Raw genomic sequence first — 17,621 nt, 5'->3', positions numbered from 1 at the left:
AAATCCGATGCTAGTAACAAATCATGGACTACAATTCTCACACGTCAAACTGCCGGCCAAAGATTCGTGCAGTGTGATCTGGGTTTACCTGGCAGTAATATCATTTCTGCCCGGATATCGGGACCGGAGATTCAATACGCTAAGCTTTTTCTTACATGCTGGTCACAAACGTGAACCGTGGAAATGTCACGAAAATAAATCAAACATACGTTTATGCCTTTTCTTGACACTTCCAGCATAATCGTATCGCCAAGGCCGCAGACAAGGTCGCTTGTTTTTGGAGAGCGCGAATCCCGACCTTTCCTTGGTCACCCTGTGATTCAGTTCTTAAGAGAATCATCAGGATAGGTATTTAACGTCAAGTTGCCGCACCATTTACAGGACTTTTGGGATTGCTTCTTCATACAACATAACGCACTTGTCAACTGTCTATTTTGATCAGATAACTAGTCAAGATGCCTGCACTTGAAGCTGAAACCATGGGCTCACTCCTCGGTTCCGACAACTCGAGGCTGTTAAAGCTCTATCACCTCGGAGTTATCCTGTCTGTGGCTGTTAGTATTCTTGACCGCACGCATTCACTGTTCTTTAGATGGCCATCGCTGACTTGCATACAACCCGCCACCCTTTTAGTACGTATTTTATTTGGTAGGCCTCGTCGTATATCGACTTTGGTTTCACCCTCTGGCCAAGTTCCCGGGCCCGGCCTGGCTTGCCGTCTCGGATATTCCTTATCTGTACCTGGCAAACTACCGTGGTATATTCGCCGCCCGGGTGCTGGATCTACACCGCCGGTACGGCAAAGTTGTACGGGTCGGGACCAACCGCTTGGTCGTCGATGGATCCGTAGGCTGGAATGATGTTTTCTCCCACCGGCCGGGCGGAGACGCTACGGAATTCCCCAAAGCCCCGGGTAGTTTCGCCGCGCCGGATGGAACAACTTTGCTCACCGCCCCGAACCGGGAAAATCACCGTCGCCAACGACGTATTTTGGCCCACGCCTTTAGCGAAGCTGCCTTGGCTGAACAAGAAGCTCTCATCATGCATTACGTCGACCTCTGCATGCGTCGATTGTCGGAAGTTTCGCGTGGAGGCCAGCCTATTGATTTAATGGTCTGGCTCAACTACATAACCTTTGACATCATTGGTGACTTGTCCTTTGGTGAATCCTTTGGCAGCCTGGAACAAAGCAATTACCATTTTTGGGTTAGAAACATCATCAAGTCAATCAAGGGTGCCAGCCAAAGACGCTTTTTCCGCGGGATTGGTTTACCCGCATTGAGCCGCTTCACCCCTGGTAACCCGGTCCAGGGAATGCTTGATAACCTCAAGTATGCGCAAGGAAAGGCCGAGGCCCGCATGGCGCTCGGCGAGACACCGCTCGCCCCGGCATGGGACGGCGAGGTTGACGCCCAGGGGCGACCGGCGATGAAGCCACGCCGCGATTTCATGAGCTACATGATGCGCAAGAGCGGCGACGGCCAGGGAATGACCACCCAGGAAAAGCTCAACAACGCCAACACCTTGATCTTGGCCGGTAGCGAAACGACAGCTACCAACCTTTCCACCTTGTTCTTCGAGCTCAGCGTACCATCTAACCGCGCCATCAAAGAAGCCGTCGTGGCCGAAATACGCTCCAAGTTCAAGCGAGAGGCCGACGTAAATTTCAAGTCCGTCCAGCGCGATGAGCTTCCTTTTCTACACGCCTGTATCGAGGAGTCGCTCCGTATCCACCCACCCGTAGTCGAAACACCTGCGCGTGTGTCGCCTGGAGCCACGATCGATGGCCACTTTGTTCCCAAGGGGGTAAGTCGTCTTTTTGTTTCTTCTTCTTTCTTGTCTATGCCAACTAGCAAATACACAAGCTAACAAAACACCCTTCAACAAAACAAAAAAAGGCTCTCGTCACCATCTATCAAAACTCTACATACAGAAACCCTGATAACTTCATCGAACCCAACAAGTTCCTACCGCAAAGGTTTCTGCCCCCGTCCCATCCCATGTACGATGCCAGGCTCGCCAACGGCAGCAACATGGCGGCTTTCAAACCCTTCAGCTACGGCCCTCGCGACTGCCTCGGGAAGAATCTTGCCTATGCCGAAATGCATCTTATTGCCTGCCGCTTGTTCCTGCGCTTTGATATGGAGCTGGCCGAAGAAACCTCGGAGGATTGGCTGGATTCGCAGATCTGCTACGTGGTTTGGCAGAAGGATCCCTTGATGGTCAAACTGACCGAGCGCAAAGACGTCGAGCTCAAGTCTTAGCTCATTTAACAAGGGGCCAGAGGGGGGAAGGGAGATTGTTCAAAGTTTTTTTTGTGGGGGGTATATGCGGCATTGAGGGGATTCTCTGGCAACTAACTTGCACTGGCGAGGGGGTGCCTTGGGTGCCTTATCAGTTTCGGGAAAGGCTGGGGGATTCTTGTCAGCTGCATATCTTGGTTTTCTGAGCGCCTGTTACGTTGTATTAGCGTGCATCAGATGCATGTGTACTTGGATTGTCACCAGAGCAGATGAGCACGATTTCTTTTGTCTGTTTCACTATAAAGCTGTTATCAAGTGTGCATAGATTATACTGAGCTTTTCATCATCGGTTGGCACAAGTGGCAGAGGACGAAACACGCCAGTTAAAGTGAAGAGGGGTTCTCGCCTCGCGGGGGTTGGGTTCTTATCCCGACGGAATTAGACGCCTCACTCCGACGGCTTTTACAGCCCTTGTAATGGACCCACTTTCTCGAACGTCATTTCGGTGACTCTGATATCTCCGGAATCCGTGTCAGCCTCTTGGACAAGCATTCCAACATCCATAAAATCAACAGTCAAACAGTTAGGGGTCGATCCAAGACCGAGCCTGTATTTGTTGTTAAAGGGTGACGGGACAACAACTTAACACTCAGGTCATCCGCTTCATCGCTACCATCACCATTGCTGGTCTTCCTGCCACCAGGTGGAAATTGAAATTACGGAGAGAAGCTTTAACACAGATGGGACCAATCACCAGAGGCGCGGAAGTAGATGAACGAACATTTTATTATAGACAACCCAAATGAAAAAAATGAAAACAAAATAAAAAGACTTTACAAGATCTATTTTATACCAGTGATGATGCCTAGAAACAAATCAAAGAAAAAAAGAAAAAAAAAAACAAAAAACCCTTGTTTGGCCATCGTAACACATTGCGGCGTATAGTAGAAACCTCCCAGAATACATATATACCCCCCTTCGATTCCTCTCCCCAAAACCTTTCTTTTTTTAAAAAGAATTATGGCTTTGAAACTTGCTCCTTCCTGAACACCTTGGAGAACGCCAACGGAATAAGAAGCTGGAATCCCAAGCAGGCCCAGAACCAGGGCTGCGACAGTCCGGCCCCGATTCCCTCGCTAAAGTCCGGGAAGGTGACGGTCGGGATCAGACGGTTGGGGCTGGTGGCACGGGCGAGCATGGTAAAGGCCGAACCGAGCACCTGTCCACCCATCAGGACGGCGAGGACGTGAGTGCGGGTCAGGGTGGCGAGCAGCATCATGCCGAAACCCACACCCTGGATGTTGTCGAGCAGGCCGAGCCACAGCCACAGGCAGCGCGAGATGATGGCGCCCGCGATGGGGTTGCCGATCCAGGGGATGTACATGCCCATGCCCGAAACGCCCCACAGCATCTGGGCCCAGCGGGGGGCGCAGAGGCCGATGGCGAGCATGGGGAGGAGCCAGGTGTGCTCGTCGGCGAGGCGGCTGAGGGCGTAGAGGATGACGGACCACAAACCCAGGAGGAAGAAGATGGCGAGGAGGACGACGCCCCACCCGGGGATGAACTGAGACGAGAAGAGGAAGGCCCAGTTGCGGCCGTACGGTGCCGACAGCCAGTAGTTTTGGATGATGACCATGGCGAAGAAGCACGGGACGATCTTGCGGCGGGCCAGCGAGATGTAGAAGCCGGGGATGGTGTCGGGAGACTGGCGGTAGAAGTCGGGGAGGCCAAGGTATACGATGATGCCGATGGCCCAGAGGATGATGCAGACGGGGACGCAGATGACGACTGCGCGGGGAAGCGAGCTGGCACCGACGAAGCCCGAGACGGAGTACGAGCCGTTGGCCACCAGAGTACCCCAGTACCAGAGGCCGAGGGAGTAGACCTGTGCGAAACCGGTGACGACCAAGGCACGAGTGACCCATTGTCTGGTCGGGGCACCACCTTCGTCACCAAAGTTGAGAGCGAAAGCGATGGCACCGTGGCTGGCTCCTGCGGCGTAAAAGGCGGTGGCGGCGTCCTGGAGAGGACCCCTGACGCTCCAGTCGGAGATGTAGGGGGCGACACCCAGGCAGAGGAAGGCGAGGCCGAAGAAGAACCAGGGGATGGAAAGGGTATAGACGCTCTTGAAGTAGCGCGACATGAAGAACCATATGATCGAGGTGCCGCAGTATGTTCCTGCTGTCGTGTAGAGCTTGGTGGGTTCTTGCGATGTCTCGCCAGTGAGAAGGACGATCTGGTAAGAGTTGATGGAGATGATTTGGCCGAAAACGAGGAACAAGGAGTAGATGGGCCAGTCGCCGATGCGGCGGGAGAGGAACCTGAAGATTTAATTTGTTAGTCATTTTGTTTTTTTTTTTTTTTTTTGTTTTTTTTTTGGGTTGATAGTTATCATGAGTATACTTACTTCTTAAGACCAGTCGGCGCCTTGTATCCGTCACCGAGCAAAAACTCATCATCTGTCCAAGGGGAGGTCTGGCTCTCGTCAGAGTTGTCAACAATGTGCAGACCACTCCTTGATGCGCTGCGATGACGGGCTCTACCACGGCTGACGACGCTCGTGTTGCGGCTGTCACCACCCCTCGACTGAGGCCGGCTTCCACTCGGCGAACCAGGACGAGACCTGCTGGCATCCCGTGAGATACCCAGCTTGGCGTTGCGATACCTGGCAAACCACTCCTTCTCGCTCTTCTTGATAAAGGTCTCGATACACATCTCGGTGGTCGAGTTCTTGGCCGTCAGGCTCTCATCCAGCATTTGGCTGAACTCATAGTAGAACTCCTCGTTGCTGTCTGTAAAGTTCTGGTCTACCTTTTGCAGCTTGAAGTCGTGGCGCTCACCGACGACGTCCTTGAGCGACAGCATAGAGCTGTTGCGCGACTGCTGGTAGAAGCTCTTGGGTGGCGGCGTCGGCAACCCGAGAATTTCGCCTTCTGCGCCCTCGGACTGGGCCCGGAAGCCAGTGCTGTCTGTAGTCATGACGGAGATTGTAGAGTCTCGGTTGTTGGTGGGGAGGTCGGTCCAGGGGAAGCGAGGGGCGCTGAGCCTGGGGGTGTCGTCAGGGGCGCCATAGGGAGACATGAGGCCAGGGCTTGCCGGTGACGGGCCTATCAGCGACCTCGTTCTTGAAGCATCGCCTCCAGGTGATGGTGGCCCAGCGGAGCTGCCGGGGATGGGGGACAGCGGGCTAGCGCTGCCCATGAGGCGGGTGTTGGGAGTTGGGCTCGCGGCCGAGGGGCTCAGGGAGAAGAGAGCACTACGGTGTCCCGTCTTCTTCCTGGCGGCCTCCTTGTTGTGGATACGGATGGACTGGTCGTAGAGCGAGTCGATCTGCATGCGCCACTGGGCGACGGGGAAACGTTGCTTGGCCGACCACGCGCGCATCTGGGCTCGCTTCTTGGTCTTACACTTGAGGGCCGAGGTGATGGCGTGCTCAAACTGGTAGAGCAAGTGTTGAGGGCTGGTAGACTCGACCGTGTACCAGAAACCGGGCATCTGTCCGAGACCACCGACCCTGGCACCGACACCCAGAGCTCCCTTCCTACCGAACTCGACGGCGACGAGACCGAAAGGCTCGTCACGCGAGGGGATCAAGGCGAATTCGGCACCGGAGAAGATATAAGGGGGCAGAGAAGTGAACTCGGGCTTGCTGAAGACACGACCGGGGTACTTTTGCATGAGCTTCTCCAGCTTGAGTGCAGCGAATTTACCGTACAGGTCGATGACGGGACCGATGGCGATCAGTTGGGTCTTGGGGTACTTCTCGAGCACGCTGGGGAAGATGTCGGCAATCAGATCGACACCCTTTTGCAGCGACCAACGACCGACAAACACGAACAAATCCGCGTCAGGGTCGACGTTGAGGCCAGCCCACTCTTGAGCCTGCCGCCTGAGGTCACCACGCTTGGACTCGGCCTCCTCGTCGATCTCGATGTCCTCGGGTTGCTGCTGCTCGGCCTCTTGAGACGGGTCCCAGTCATCCCTGTCAGAGGGGTCGGGGTTGGGAAGCTGACCGATGTTCTTCAAACTCCAGAAAATGGGGTAACGGGCCAACGAACGGTCACCGTACTTCTTGGACACACCGACGGCGCCGAAACCACGCTGGTGCAGACGGAGGTAGCTGGCACCGGCGTGGAGCAGGTTGAAGACGGCACCGTACTGGACGTACTGCGTGACGATCTCAGGGGCCAGACCGAAAACCTCGCAGACCTCCTTGCTCTCCTCGGGGGTTCTCATGGGCCAGAGACCCTGGAACTCGGCGTTGTGAAGCGAGAGACAGACGGGGATGGTCTGAGGAAGGAGGTATAGCGGGGCGGCAGCTCCGTGGTAGTCGTTGATGTGGTAGATGTCGGGATTGAAGCGGCGGATTGACTCGGCGATACAGCTGTTCCAGGCGGCGTAAAGGATACCACTCTCAATGTCGTCCATGCGAGCAATGTACGGGTCGGCCTTGGTCTGGGCGCGGAAGATGGGGGCGTCCAGAATGACATATGTGATGTTCTCGTAGTAGTGGTACTGAACCTGGACCTCGTAGGATGAACCCATAATGTTGACAAACATGGACTCGGCGGGCGTGTCGACAGGGTAATCGACGTCTCCGACGACAGGAACAACCCAGATGATATCACAGTGAGGGAGAGCAGTGCTCATGAGCTTGGCCATGACACCAAGACCACCAATCTTGATGGAGATCTTCCAGTCGTCAATGTTGTACTCCATGGTGGCGATGAGAACCTTGCGGCGCTTGCCGTCCTTGCCAGTAGCAGCCGCAGCTCCACCGGGTGCCGGGGTGAGGGATACCATGGGGGAGGGAGTAACGGTAGCCATCTCCATACCCATGCTCTTTTCTTTCTCCTTGGAGGACATGAGGTTGACGCTAGACAGGTTGAGCTTCAGGGGGAAACCCTTCTTCTTGCTGAAACCAGACTTGTTGACCTTGACCTTGTAGAAACCTGCCACGTAGATCCATCCCGACACAGCCGCCATGATGACCGAGCCGGTAGCCAGCAGGAACATGAGAATAATCTGGACTGCGATGTGTCCCTGGGGTACCTGCTTGATGGTCCAATTGGCATCGTCGAGCTGGATCTTCCAAGACCAGTACGGCAAGGGCGGTGCGCTGGTCACGTTGACGACGTTGTCGGCGAGCGAACTGGGAGGCATACGGTCAGCGACACCATCGCCGTTGAGGTCTCCATAGATCAAGGTGGCATCGGGTTGGCCGTCGGGATTGATACCCCAGATGTTGAACTGGAAGTTGGCGGGCCACTCGTAGAAGAAGTGTTTTTCCCAGAGACCAGCACCAGCTAGAGACATGGTGTTGAGCACACCGGCGTCGTAACCCCACTTGTTAAAAGGACCATGGAGGAAGACGTGCGGCAGACGGCGGGCGGTTCCCCAGTTGAGGTCACCGTGCTGCATGATGGACGAGGTACCGAGCGGTGCGCTGTGGTACTGAACCATGACGTGCAAGCCATCCCACTCCTGCTTGGCGGTTCCCTGCCACGTCATGGGAGTAATGAGCTGGCTGTTTTCGCCGGTGTAGGATTGCCATGTGCTCCATGAGGAGCCCCAGTTGGTGCTGTAGCGCCACTTTGTCGCTCCCGGGGCCGAGTGGGTAATGGTCATTGCGTCCTTGGTTCCGGTGAGCAGGCTAGTGGAGTAGTTACCCTGCTGCGGCCAGACGACAGGGTTGTTGGGCTTGCCGAAGCGGAAGAGGAACACGTCGCGGGCAGCCGTGGTTGCCGAACCGCTCTTTGCCGGGGCGTTCGTGACGACTACCTTGTGGATACCGTCGGCCAGAGACGTGAGCTTGGCAGACCAGTACCACTGCGACGGGATGTAACCGACAAGATCCCTCGTGGTTGGGTTATCAATGACTCCGCAAGTGACTTGAGTGATCCTGGCCGAGGTGCTGTTTCCTTCTCCGTCCTTGGTCGTCGTCAGGATGGTAATGGCATTGGTGATAGAATCGCAGTCCTTCATCTCTACGGAAAACTCGAAGCGGATATCCAATCTGCCATCAGCATACGTCGAGTCAAACGAGCTGTCGTGCTGTCCTTGGCCGTCTGACGGGCCGGGCTTGAAGGCGGTTATCATGGGTGCCGTCTCGACAAAGAATTTGGTGGCCGTGTAGGCACGGAACTCGTAAGGCTTCATTGTGATGCTGCTGATGCAACCGGCCGAAGAACCGCCCGTGAAGCCATTCTTCTTGGCCGACTTCTCCAGCGTAAGGGTATCGGACTTGTTAAACAGGTTAACCACCTCGGATCCGCTGTCGAAGGGCGAGACGAATGCCACATAGTCGGCCTGGGAGTTGCAGTCAAAAGTGTAGGTCTTCTCGACGGCCTCGTTGTGGAAAACCAGCCAGACGTACGGCTCCGACTCGTTCGCCTTTTGCAACGGCGTCATGAGACCTCTAGCCATACCCCAGATACCAAACTCGCTGGGTGATGAGCTACCACGGAGCAGCTCGTGGCGGGTCTGGTTGGCGAGCTTTTGGACGAGCCAGCCGTGCTCCAGCGATGGGATGTTCTCACGCAGGCGGAACATGTGCTTCATCATGTTGCGCAGGGGTGCCGACGGGTCACGGTGGTCGTAGCTGACAGTGATGTCGTTGCAACCGGTTCGGGCCTTCTCGGCGGGCCAGTCCACGTACACCTCGTTGTCCTGCTTGTAGCAGCCGTGTTGCATCCAAGCCGGGGTCGGTGAGAAGGCCTGACGACCGAACACGTAGTTTTCGGCAGTGTTGTCGAGGACGTAGAATTCCTGCTCCTCGCCGTAGAAAACAAGAGGGGCGCCGGGAAGCAAAATCGTGATGATGAAGAAACCCAAGTTCCATCTTTCAGTGCCCTGCTTGATTCCAGGCCATCGGAAAACATCCTGGTTGGTTACTCCGTAGAGGTGACGGGGATCAAATTCACCTAGGAAATGTTAGCAATTTTTTTGTTTTTCTTTCTTCAGTTCCAGGTCGACAAAAATAAATTCAAAAAGAGGTCCATACCAGTATTGGCGTTGTAGAAATCGTTGCTTTGAAGCATATCATTCCAGAAGGTCGCCCAGTCATCAGTCGGCAGATCGTAACCTGCTTGGAGGTTACCCTGGAGACCAAGGAATTTGGTCAGATAGCGGTAGACTGAGTAGTGAAAAGCGCCACCGTCGAGGGCACTTTTGCCCTGGTCACGGAGAAAGTACTTCTTGTCGGTCGAACCCTTGAGCGAGAGCGCGGTGGTCAAGTCGGGCTTCATGTCGGGCTGGCGACCACGACCGAGGTAAACGGATCCCAGGACGTTACCAGAGGTGATTTCTCCGACGACCATGAAGTTGTCCTTGCCCAAATCCTTCGCACAGGAACGCATGGCAGTACTCCACTCTGCCTGCGCGTCGAGAGTCACCTGCATGGCCTTGTCGATACGGTAGCCATCAAAGTCCAGCATTTGGATTGCCAAGCAGGAAAAGACCTTGAGCCTGGCCATGACTGAAGGTTGCCACTCGCGGAGACGGTCCTGGACTGAAGCGAACTTGGCCAGCTGACGTTTCCAGTCAGGGAAGACACCAAAGGCTTCAATGTCTCCATATTGGTCAAAGTCGCTGTTGTAGCAGCCCTTGAGATTCGCCAGCTCCGTCGCCGGTTCCGGGTAACCATTCTCGTTGTAGAACGTGGGGTACTCGCACGTGTCGTTGTAGTCGTTGCCAGGGCTAAAATCCAAGTACTGGCGCGACGATTTCCACACCACCTTGTGCTCCTTCTCCGTGAATGGCGTACTGTCGTTGAGATGGCCTTCGAAACCGAGGAGATCACCCATACTATTTTCACCATGTTAGATTACCTGGAATGAGTAGGCTTCACCTGTGGCAAGTTTGATCCCTTATGAATACTTACGTTGCCATGGTTTGATCAATTATGGCATACATGCCCCGGTCGTGTATCGCCTGGATGGTCTTCTGCCACATTTTGATGTCGCCAAAATGCATATCAAGCAACGTCAAGTCCAAAGGCTGTACATGGTTAGTTGACCTGACTTGACGTAAGTACTCAAAAAATTACAGACTTACCGAGTAGGCGTCGGCGCCCCATGCCGCATTGATGAATGGTGAACCGGCAATGTAAATACCCTGGAGCAGGTCAGCATCATGAACCTCATTGTCGCAAACCCATCCCCAGCATTGGCGTGATAGTCATCCTCCCTCACCTTAACTCCCATTCCCTGGATGTAATCCAACGAGTCGAGAAGTCCTTGCAGGTCGCCGCCATGACGCAATTGATTCGATGTCATGTCCTGCTCGAAGAACGTATTGTTGGCATTGTCGTTGGTCGGATCGCCATTGACGAAGCGGTCCAAGAATATTGTGTAGTAGGGAAACCTCCAGTTTGCTGGAGACTTTGTGTGATTAGTCTTATCCCTATTTCCAGAATAATCTAGAGGACTTGTTGCCAATTTGTTTGTGTTGAGGTTGTAGTCGACATAGTCGGGATCGTACTTGAGCGCAGAAACGAGTGATAATGAGGTAAAGAGCGTCAGTGCCAATAGAAAGACATTATGTGAGGGTGCCATATTGGCGAAAACTAAAAGGAAAAAACGAAAGTAACAACCAACCGTACAAGGTTGATCAAAATAAGAATGTAGCACACCACATAAAGAATGACTATCTTGTTGAATGTGTGTATGAAAAGCAACAAGAAGAAAACAAAAAAAAACAAGAAAACGGTCTTGCGATAACGAGTGAAAGACTACAACCTCGAGACGTCAGTGCTCACGTTCCGAGCGGTAGGTAGATTAGATGAAGATAGAGAATGTAAAGAGGGTGGGAAGATTTCGATCAACCTCCCAAAAATCCCTTGCTCTAATCCTGATACGGTCTACCAACCCCTCAAAACCTCGGTAGGGGGAGTCCACTGGGAGATATGGGCCGACTTCGATTGGCCGGGAAGCAGGGCACCACAATTATCTACGACTACGTACACGCCAAAACGACAGTTCGTGTTAGGACTGACCCGGCAGGGGAGGGGACCAGAATGGAACTGGTTTGGGAGGCTGAACAGAGAGACCAAAAAAAGGGGGTAATGGGGCGGAGGAAGGAGGAGGGAGGCAAGGAAGGTATCGAGATTTTCGAAACTAGGTATCCATGACTTCCTCTCACAGCCAAAGGATACGAGGTAAGGAGGTCAAGATCTACGCAAGTACAAGGTTGGTAGGCCCTTATGGATACCACCTCGTGCACAAAAAAGGATAGCCCACTCTGCCGGAATTTTCGGCAGCTTCTATGGGCAGGGAAAAAGACATTCAACTGACGTATGTGATGGATAAAAACGACACAAGCTGAACGGAGTGGGACTTCCACCATTCTGCCTACTACTACTACTACTAATGTACTGTACGATACAACTTTTTTACGCGCCGACTGGGCGCGGCATGGTGTGATAATGCGAGCTCGAACCCAAGGAACAGAAACCCAGAGAAGCGAGATGCCTGCCTTGCTGCTACCAAATCTCAGCACCAGCCAGAGTGACCAGATGGTCGGGCGGCGGATAAACGGGTGTGGAAAGAGTGGGATAACGAGACACATGGGCGGGTGCTTCCTCAGCACCCAGACATACGGGCAAGGGGAGAGGGGGGGGTGTGTGTCGTGTCCTGCGGCGGTGGAGTAACACACACCCGAAAAGTCGGGGCCGCTGCAAAGAAAGAAAAAAAAAAACTTTTCGATCAAGCAGGGCAGTGCGCTCGCTGCTTTTTGCTTAGTAGTGCATGCGAAGAGATGGTACCTGATTCCCAAGCGTGCTTGCTTGATCTTGACTCGCTCTTTTCCACATTGGCAGGGCAGGATGCACGCCCAGAGAAGTTTTTTTTTTTTTTGTGCCGGGGGTCGCCATGCTCCAACAACCTTAGCACCCACTTTATTTTGTCTGGCCTCGTATCGGATGTTCCCAGTTTGGTACAACGCTCCGCCGCGATGGAAAAAAGGACTTGCAATTGTATGCTGAAACTTTTACTGCACTCGGATCTAGCTTAATAGAATTCTGTTGATTAATTTTTTTTATCGTAAATTGCTTCACTACTGCATATAGTGTCAAACGCAGTAACGGACAATATTCAGTGGCTTGTGTACAGCCGTTGAAAAGACGTTATCTTAAAAGTCTTACGCGGGACACTTGTCCCGCACATACTGTACAACCCCTGTCTCTTGCATTCGAGGTATCCAGATAAAAAGCTGACAAGCCTCCTTGGCTGGCTCCCGTGGATTTCCATCCTTGTACCAACACGACAAGCCGAGTCCAGATTTGGGACTAACGATGCGCCGCAGGGGGGCTTCTTAAGCAGGGATTCTGTTCGCTGTGGAGCCTTTCTCGGACAGTATGCGTCTGCCTGCACACTGGCTGTCGGGCCCTCGGAAATGTCATTCCATCTCACTGGCTGCTGTCAACTCATTTCTTATCTCGTTCATTTCCCAGCCATTGGCTTCTTTGACTTTTTATGCTAAAGAAACCTGCTGAAGGAAGGATGGAATTACTTCATAGCGTCTTGGTGTGGTAGGTATTGCTACCCTACCTACATACTCTCTCTGTACATCTATCTACTTGTAATTCGTACTTCGTAAATTCCGTTATCAGGTCCCGAACTAATTATGCCCAGTACGCCTGTTCAACTTGAACTTACCTTGGTCGGTTAAACTTTTTTTTCCCTGACTGCTGCGCCAGGTTTTGAGGCATTGAGGTATGAAACCAGCTTGCCAGTTCCTATTTTTCGCAAACAATGTTCCTCGCATTCTATGACTTTTGTTTTCGGTGTTCGTCCCATACGTAATATGATCCCATCCCATGTACCACGGCACATACATTACTGTCCACCCTGTCAAAACCCCCCACTGAATATCATGCCTTTGTTTGGGAGGTCCCTTGTCCGTCCGCCCTATTGGCCATGGCAAGGAAAAAGTCGACGCTGGGCGATGGGATGAGCAATGCCCACCTCACGCACACTTCTTGACTGAGACTCGATAAAATTCGCCTTTCTTCCCACCAAGCTTCATCACCAAGCGATTTGTTCCAAAAAGTACAAGGTACCGAAGTACCCGAGTTTACAAATTCTTAACGGTTGCAACTCAGTGGCCTAATTGGTATTAGCGTAAACAGCAGCTGTACCTACCACACTGAACTACCTACCATTGCTACCCACAACCAATTTCCGCGGATTTTACGATGCCATGCTATGACCAAAGTTTATGGTAATTAGGCGATGATCTATTATGAGCATCCCAAAACTGCCAACTCCTTGCCACCCGTACCCCGTGTTGTGCTGAGTACAGTAGGTAGTACCATGTCCCCCCTGTAGCATGTGACCAGACAATTTCTGTACTGTAGTAACCGGTCATGTTTGCCTCCCAAATGTCAGGTCTGATTTCTGTATTACTCGTCATTTGTCTGTTCTTCTTTCTTATCGCGCTTCCACTCCTTTAAGCGTTTCACTTGCTTTTTTTTTTCCTGTTCTTATTACAGTCGGACGTTTGATAACCGGCATAATTATATCTACATAGACAGTAGACTACCCACTCGCTCGAGTCTCTGTCGTCACACAAAAAGCCCAGGATGCGCTTTTTCCACTCGGCTTGGGTCGCCGCCTCGGCCCTTTTGACGCTTGCTGATGCAGCAACCATCGAACAATGGAAGGGTAGATCCGTCTACCAGCTCATGACTGACCGCTACGCCCGAACCGACGGCTCACTCACGGCGACATGTGAGGCTCAAAAGTTTTGCGGAGGAAGCTGGGCCGGTATCACCAAGCAGCTGGATTACATCCAGAACATGGGCTTCACGGCAATCCAGATCAGCCCCATTGTCAAGAATATCGACGACGACACCGCAGTCGGAGAGGCCTACCACGGCTACTGGTCCGTCAACAACTATGCCCTGAACGATAGGTTTGGCACCAAGGATGACCTGAAGACGTTGATTGACGAGCTGCACAAGCGCGACATGTACATCATGGTCGACGTTGTCGTCAACAACATGGCCCAGAAGTTCGACAACATCATCCCGCCCAAGGTGGACTATTCCAAATTCAACCCTTTCAACGACCAGAAGTACTTCCATTCGTACTGCAACGTCACCGAGTGGGACAGCCCCAACCACACCAACATCGAGAACTGCTGGCTGTACCCCTACGGTGTCGCTCTTGCCGATCTCGCCACCGAGACCCCGATTGTGTACAACGAGTTCAACAAATGGGTCAAGGAGTTGGTGTCCAACTACTCGATTGATGGTCTCCGAATCGACGCCGCCAAGCACGTCAACCCGTCCTTCCTCGCACCCTTTGTGAAGTCTTCCGGAGTTTTCACTTGGGGTGAGATTCTGACGGGTGAGGTTGGTGATTTCTGCCCTTACCAGAACCAGGGCGAGCTCCCGGGAATGCCCAACTACCTCGAATACTACAAGATCGACACCGTCTTCAACGGCGGCTCCATGAAGAGCCTGTCGGCAATCCACAAGGATGCTCAGACTGGCTGCAACGACACCACGGCCCTTGGCAGCTTCGTCGAGAACCACGACATGCCTCGTTTCGCTTCCAAGAACAGTGACATGGCTCTGGCCAAGAACGCCATGGCTTATATCCTGATGACTGATGGTATTCCTACTGGTGAGTTTTTTTTTTTTTTTTTTATCTTTGATGTGTGCTTCTTTCAAGCTGAATGACGACGCTACCGCAATTTATCAAAATGAAACCCAAAAAAAAAAAAAAAAAAAAAAAAAAACTTTAAACCTAGTTTCTAATGCCAAGCCTGTCACATTTAGTTTACCAAGGTCAGGAGCAACACTTCAACGGCAGCGCTACCCCCTTCAACCGCGAACCTCTCTGGACTTCCAAGTACAACCAAAAGGCCGACCTGTACGTCCTGACTGCGGCGCTCAACAAGGCCCGCAACGCCGCCAACAAGGCCTCAAACGGGACCTACGCCACCACCCTGGCGCAGGAGCTCCTGGTGGACGACAACCACTACTGCCTGCGCAAGGGTCCCAACGGCAGCCAGCTCGTCTTCTGCATCACCAACAAGAGCAGCAAGGGAGACAGCTACAACCTGCAGGTCCCCAAGGGCTTCTCGTCCGGCGACAACGTCGTCGAGCTCCTGACCTGCAAGACGGCCCAGGCCGACGGCTCCGGCGTCGTCACCATGCCCATGTCCAAGGGCGAGCCCAGGGTCTACGCGCTGCAGTCGAGCCTCTCGGGCAGCGGCCTGTGCAAGGACGGCACCTCCACGCAGTCGCTCAACGGTGCCGGTGGTGTTCGTGCTGGTGGTCTGATGGGTTTGGTTGCCGTGGCAGTGTCATTGATGTTTGTCATGTAAACAAAACAAAAAAGACACCCAGCGGAAGGCTTTTTTTTTCGGGCTGCACCCTCTGTGGTGTGGGCGCTTTTTATATGCTGTTGGTACTTTCATATGTGTATCTATCTAAGCCCTTAATCTTGTTTAATAACGCCCAACATTTTGTCTCAACAAAAGCAAAGGGAGAGAGAGGACAAAGAGTATGGAGAGGTCACTACTGCAGATTCATGCCTTGGTGAAGTGAACAAACAGCTAGTTTTAGTAGCCGCTAGTTGAAGTTGCCAGTAATTAGCCTTTTGCTATCTATCTAAAAAAAAGAACTCAAAAACTAAAAGATTGGCGTGTTTTCTTTTTAAAAAGTTGTCAATACTACAGTAGTAGTCTTAGTAGCTCCAGATGTCACAACCGGTTGTGGAAGCAAAACCCACGCCCGATCCAGATGCCGGCGCCCTAACTACGCACGAAGAAGAATTTAAGAATGTCGAAACAGTACTACAGTAACTAGACTCGATCTAAATCCCCCACTCTCATAAACCCCCCACATGAACTTCCCACCACCTGCGCCCCCGAATATTTCTACGGGCCCGGAACATGTTACCCGCCTTCCACTCACCCCTCCTCAAATCGCCACCCATCATACTCTTACCCGTACCATCTTTTTTTCATGCGGAACAAGCACCGCAAGAACCACCCTTGGCGACATAGTCGGCCAGGTCCATATACACAGTCTGGTAAACCACGTTACCGATAGTCATCTCAGAGACTGAAGACTGTGCAGGAGCGCCCTGCGCAGCGTTGGCGACGGCGGGGATGGTGGGCACGTCTGGCGGGTGAGGCACCGCGGTCAAGGTTACGGGGTACCCGTAGCCTGCTGGACCCCAACCTATGGTTTCTGGACAAGTACCGGCGTTAACACGGGTCACGGTGCTGGGAGTGGTGCTGGTGATTGCGGCAGGAGAGGTGACGGCTGGGGGATGCTGAACAAGAGTGCCATTGGTCTGAGGGTGGAGCGGGGTCGGGGTCGGGCTCACCATGGCGGTCGTGGCCTGGGGGCAGCCAGCCGGGATGGTCGCCGAGGGGTCCTGGCAGCTCGGGCCGCTGATGCTGAAATTGCCAGTCTGTGCATAGATTACAAAGACGTTGGTGCCGTTGATGGCGTTGCTGCGGGAGGTTGTTAGATCTTTGAGTCAATATCTACGATTGTATGTTACGATGCTGAATCGAGTTTGATCACCCAAAAAAAAGTACTATGGTACGTGGCGAACAAAAAGAAAACAAACAAAAGCAAGGGGAAAGAAAACAAGGGGTGCCTTACATCTGGTATCCACCAGACACGTTCAAGTCGCACGGGATGCGGACCTGAGCAGCACCCGCAGCAGTCTCGACGTCAAAAGCCAGCGGCTCGTAGTAGGGAGGCCAGTTGACAAAGTTGACCAGGTAGAGACTGAGGCGCGACGGGTCCGTGTCAACGCTGGTCCAGCGAACCTCCTGTGTGGCATCACCTCGGGTAGCGGTGGTGTTTGCAACTGGGTAGGTGAACTGAATGGCCGAGGCAAATCCAGCTGCGCCGAAAACGGCCAGGGCAATTGTGGAGGCGTGCATAGTGTTAAAAAAAAAATGGGTTTTCGAAGGAGTGAATGACTAGTTGGTCCTGCCGAAAGGCAAAAAAAAAGAAAGTTCAAGAAGAAAAGGAGTGACTGCGTAAGGTAGTGGCATCGAATGAGTGTGAGCGAATCGACGCGAAATTCGTAGCAAAAAGGAGAGTATGAACAGTGATCACGACTGTGAGGATGATACGGATGACAAAAAAAAATGGAAAAAAAAATAAAAGGGACCTTAATACTTTATTGGACAATCTGCCCCGGCAGCGCTCCGTAGCTCCAGTTGGGACAGGTAACCGAATTTCATTGTGGAGTCCCGTAATACAACGCTCTCCCCTGCATGAAATGGAACCATTTTATTTTTTTATTACCTGGAGTCTTGTCGAACTCCTGCTAATCAGACGTCGAGTCATAGTTGGTTGGTGCCGGCCGTTCCAGCAAAGTAGGATTCGTTCGCAACCAA

General features: G+C 52.8%; 4 protein-coding genes across 4 annotated transcripts; 2 read left to right on the top strand and 2 right to left on the bottom strand.

Moving 5' to 3' along the window:
• Window positions 1-455: 455 nt before the first annotated feature.
• Window positions 456-2,264, top strand: PgNI_11080 (uncharacterized protein; the record flags this gene model as incomplete). Its single annotated transcript, XM_031131054.1, has 3 exons — window positions 456-554; window positions 634-1,806; window positions 1,899-2,264. 3 exons carry the CDS (start codon window positions 456-458, stop codon window positions 2,262-2,264), a joined length of 1,638 nt encoding a protein of 545 aa, XP_030980448.1.
• Window positions 2,265-3,019: 755 nt separating this feature from the next.
• Window positions 3,020-10,798, bottom strand: PgNI_11079 (uncharacterized protein; the record flags this gene model as incomplete). Its single annotated transcript, XM_031131053.1, has 6 exons — window positions 3,020-4,564; window positions 4,651-9,166; window positions 9,247-10,049; window positions 10,126-10,241; window positions 10,299-10,358; window positions 10,436-10,798. 6 exons carry the CDS (start codon window positions 10,796-10,798, stop codon window positions 3,262-3,264), a joined length of 7,161 nt encoding a protein of 2,386 aa, XP_030979696.1. The 3' UTR covers window positions 3,020-3,261.
• A 3,026-nt stretch (window positions 10,799-13,824) lies between these two features.
• On the top strand, window positions 13,825-15,578 carry PgNI_11078 (uncharacterized protein; the record flags this gene model as incomplete). The annotated part of the gene is made up of 2 exons (XM_031131052.1): window positions 13,825-14,872; window positions 15,028-15,578. The coding sequence occupies 2 exons, from the start codon at window positions 13,825-13,827 to the stop codon at window positions 15,576-15,578; spliced, it is 1,599 nt and encodes a 532-aa protein (XP_030979695.1).
• Window positions 15,579-16,219: 641 nt separating this feature from the next.
• PgNI_11077 (uncharacterized protein) lies at window positions 16,220-17,306 on the bottom strand (the record flags this gene model as incomplete). Its single annotated transcript, XM_031131051.1, has 2 exons — window positions 16,873-17,306; window positions 16,220-16,718 (listed from the first exon to the last, which is right to left on the bottom strand). The coding sequence occupies exons 1-2, from the start codon at window positions 17,157-17,159 to the stop codon at window positions 16,220-16,222; spliced, it is 786 nt and encodes a 261-aa protein (XP_030979700.1). The 5' UTR covers window positions 17,160-17,306.
• Between the last annotated feature and the right edge of the window lie 315 nt (window positions 17,307-17,621).

Source organism: Pyricularia grisea, chromosome VII, assembly GCF_004355905.1.
Source record: "Pyricularia grisea strain NI907 chromosome VII, whole genome shotgun sequence".
Taxonomy (NCBI): Eukaryota; Fungi; Ascomycota; class Sordariomycetes; order Magnaporthales; family Pyriculariaceae; genus Pyricularia; species Pyricularia grisea.
Note: the sequence above shows the minus strand (reverse complement) of the source record. Positions and strands in the feature narration are given on the sequence as shown.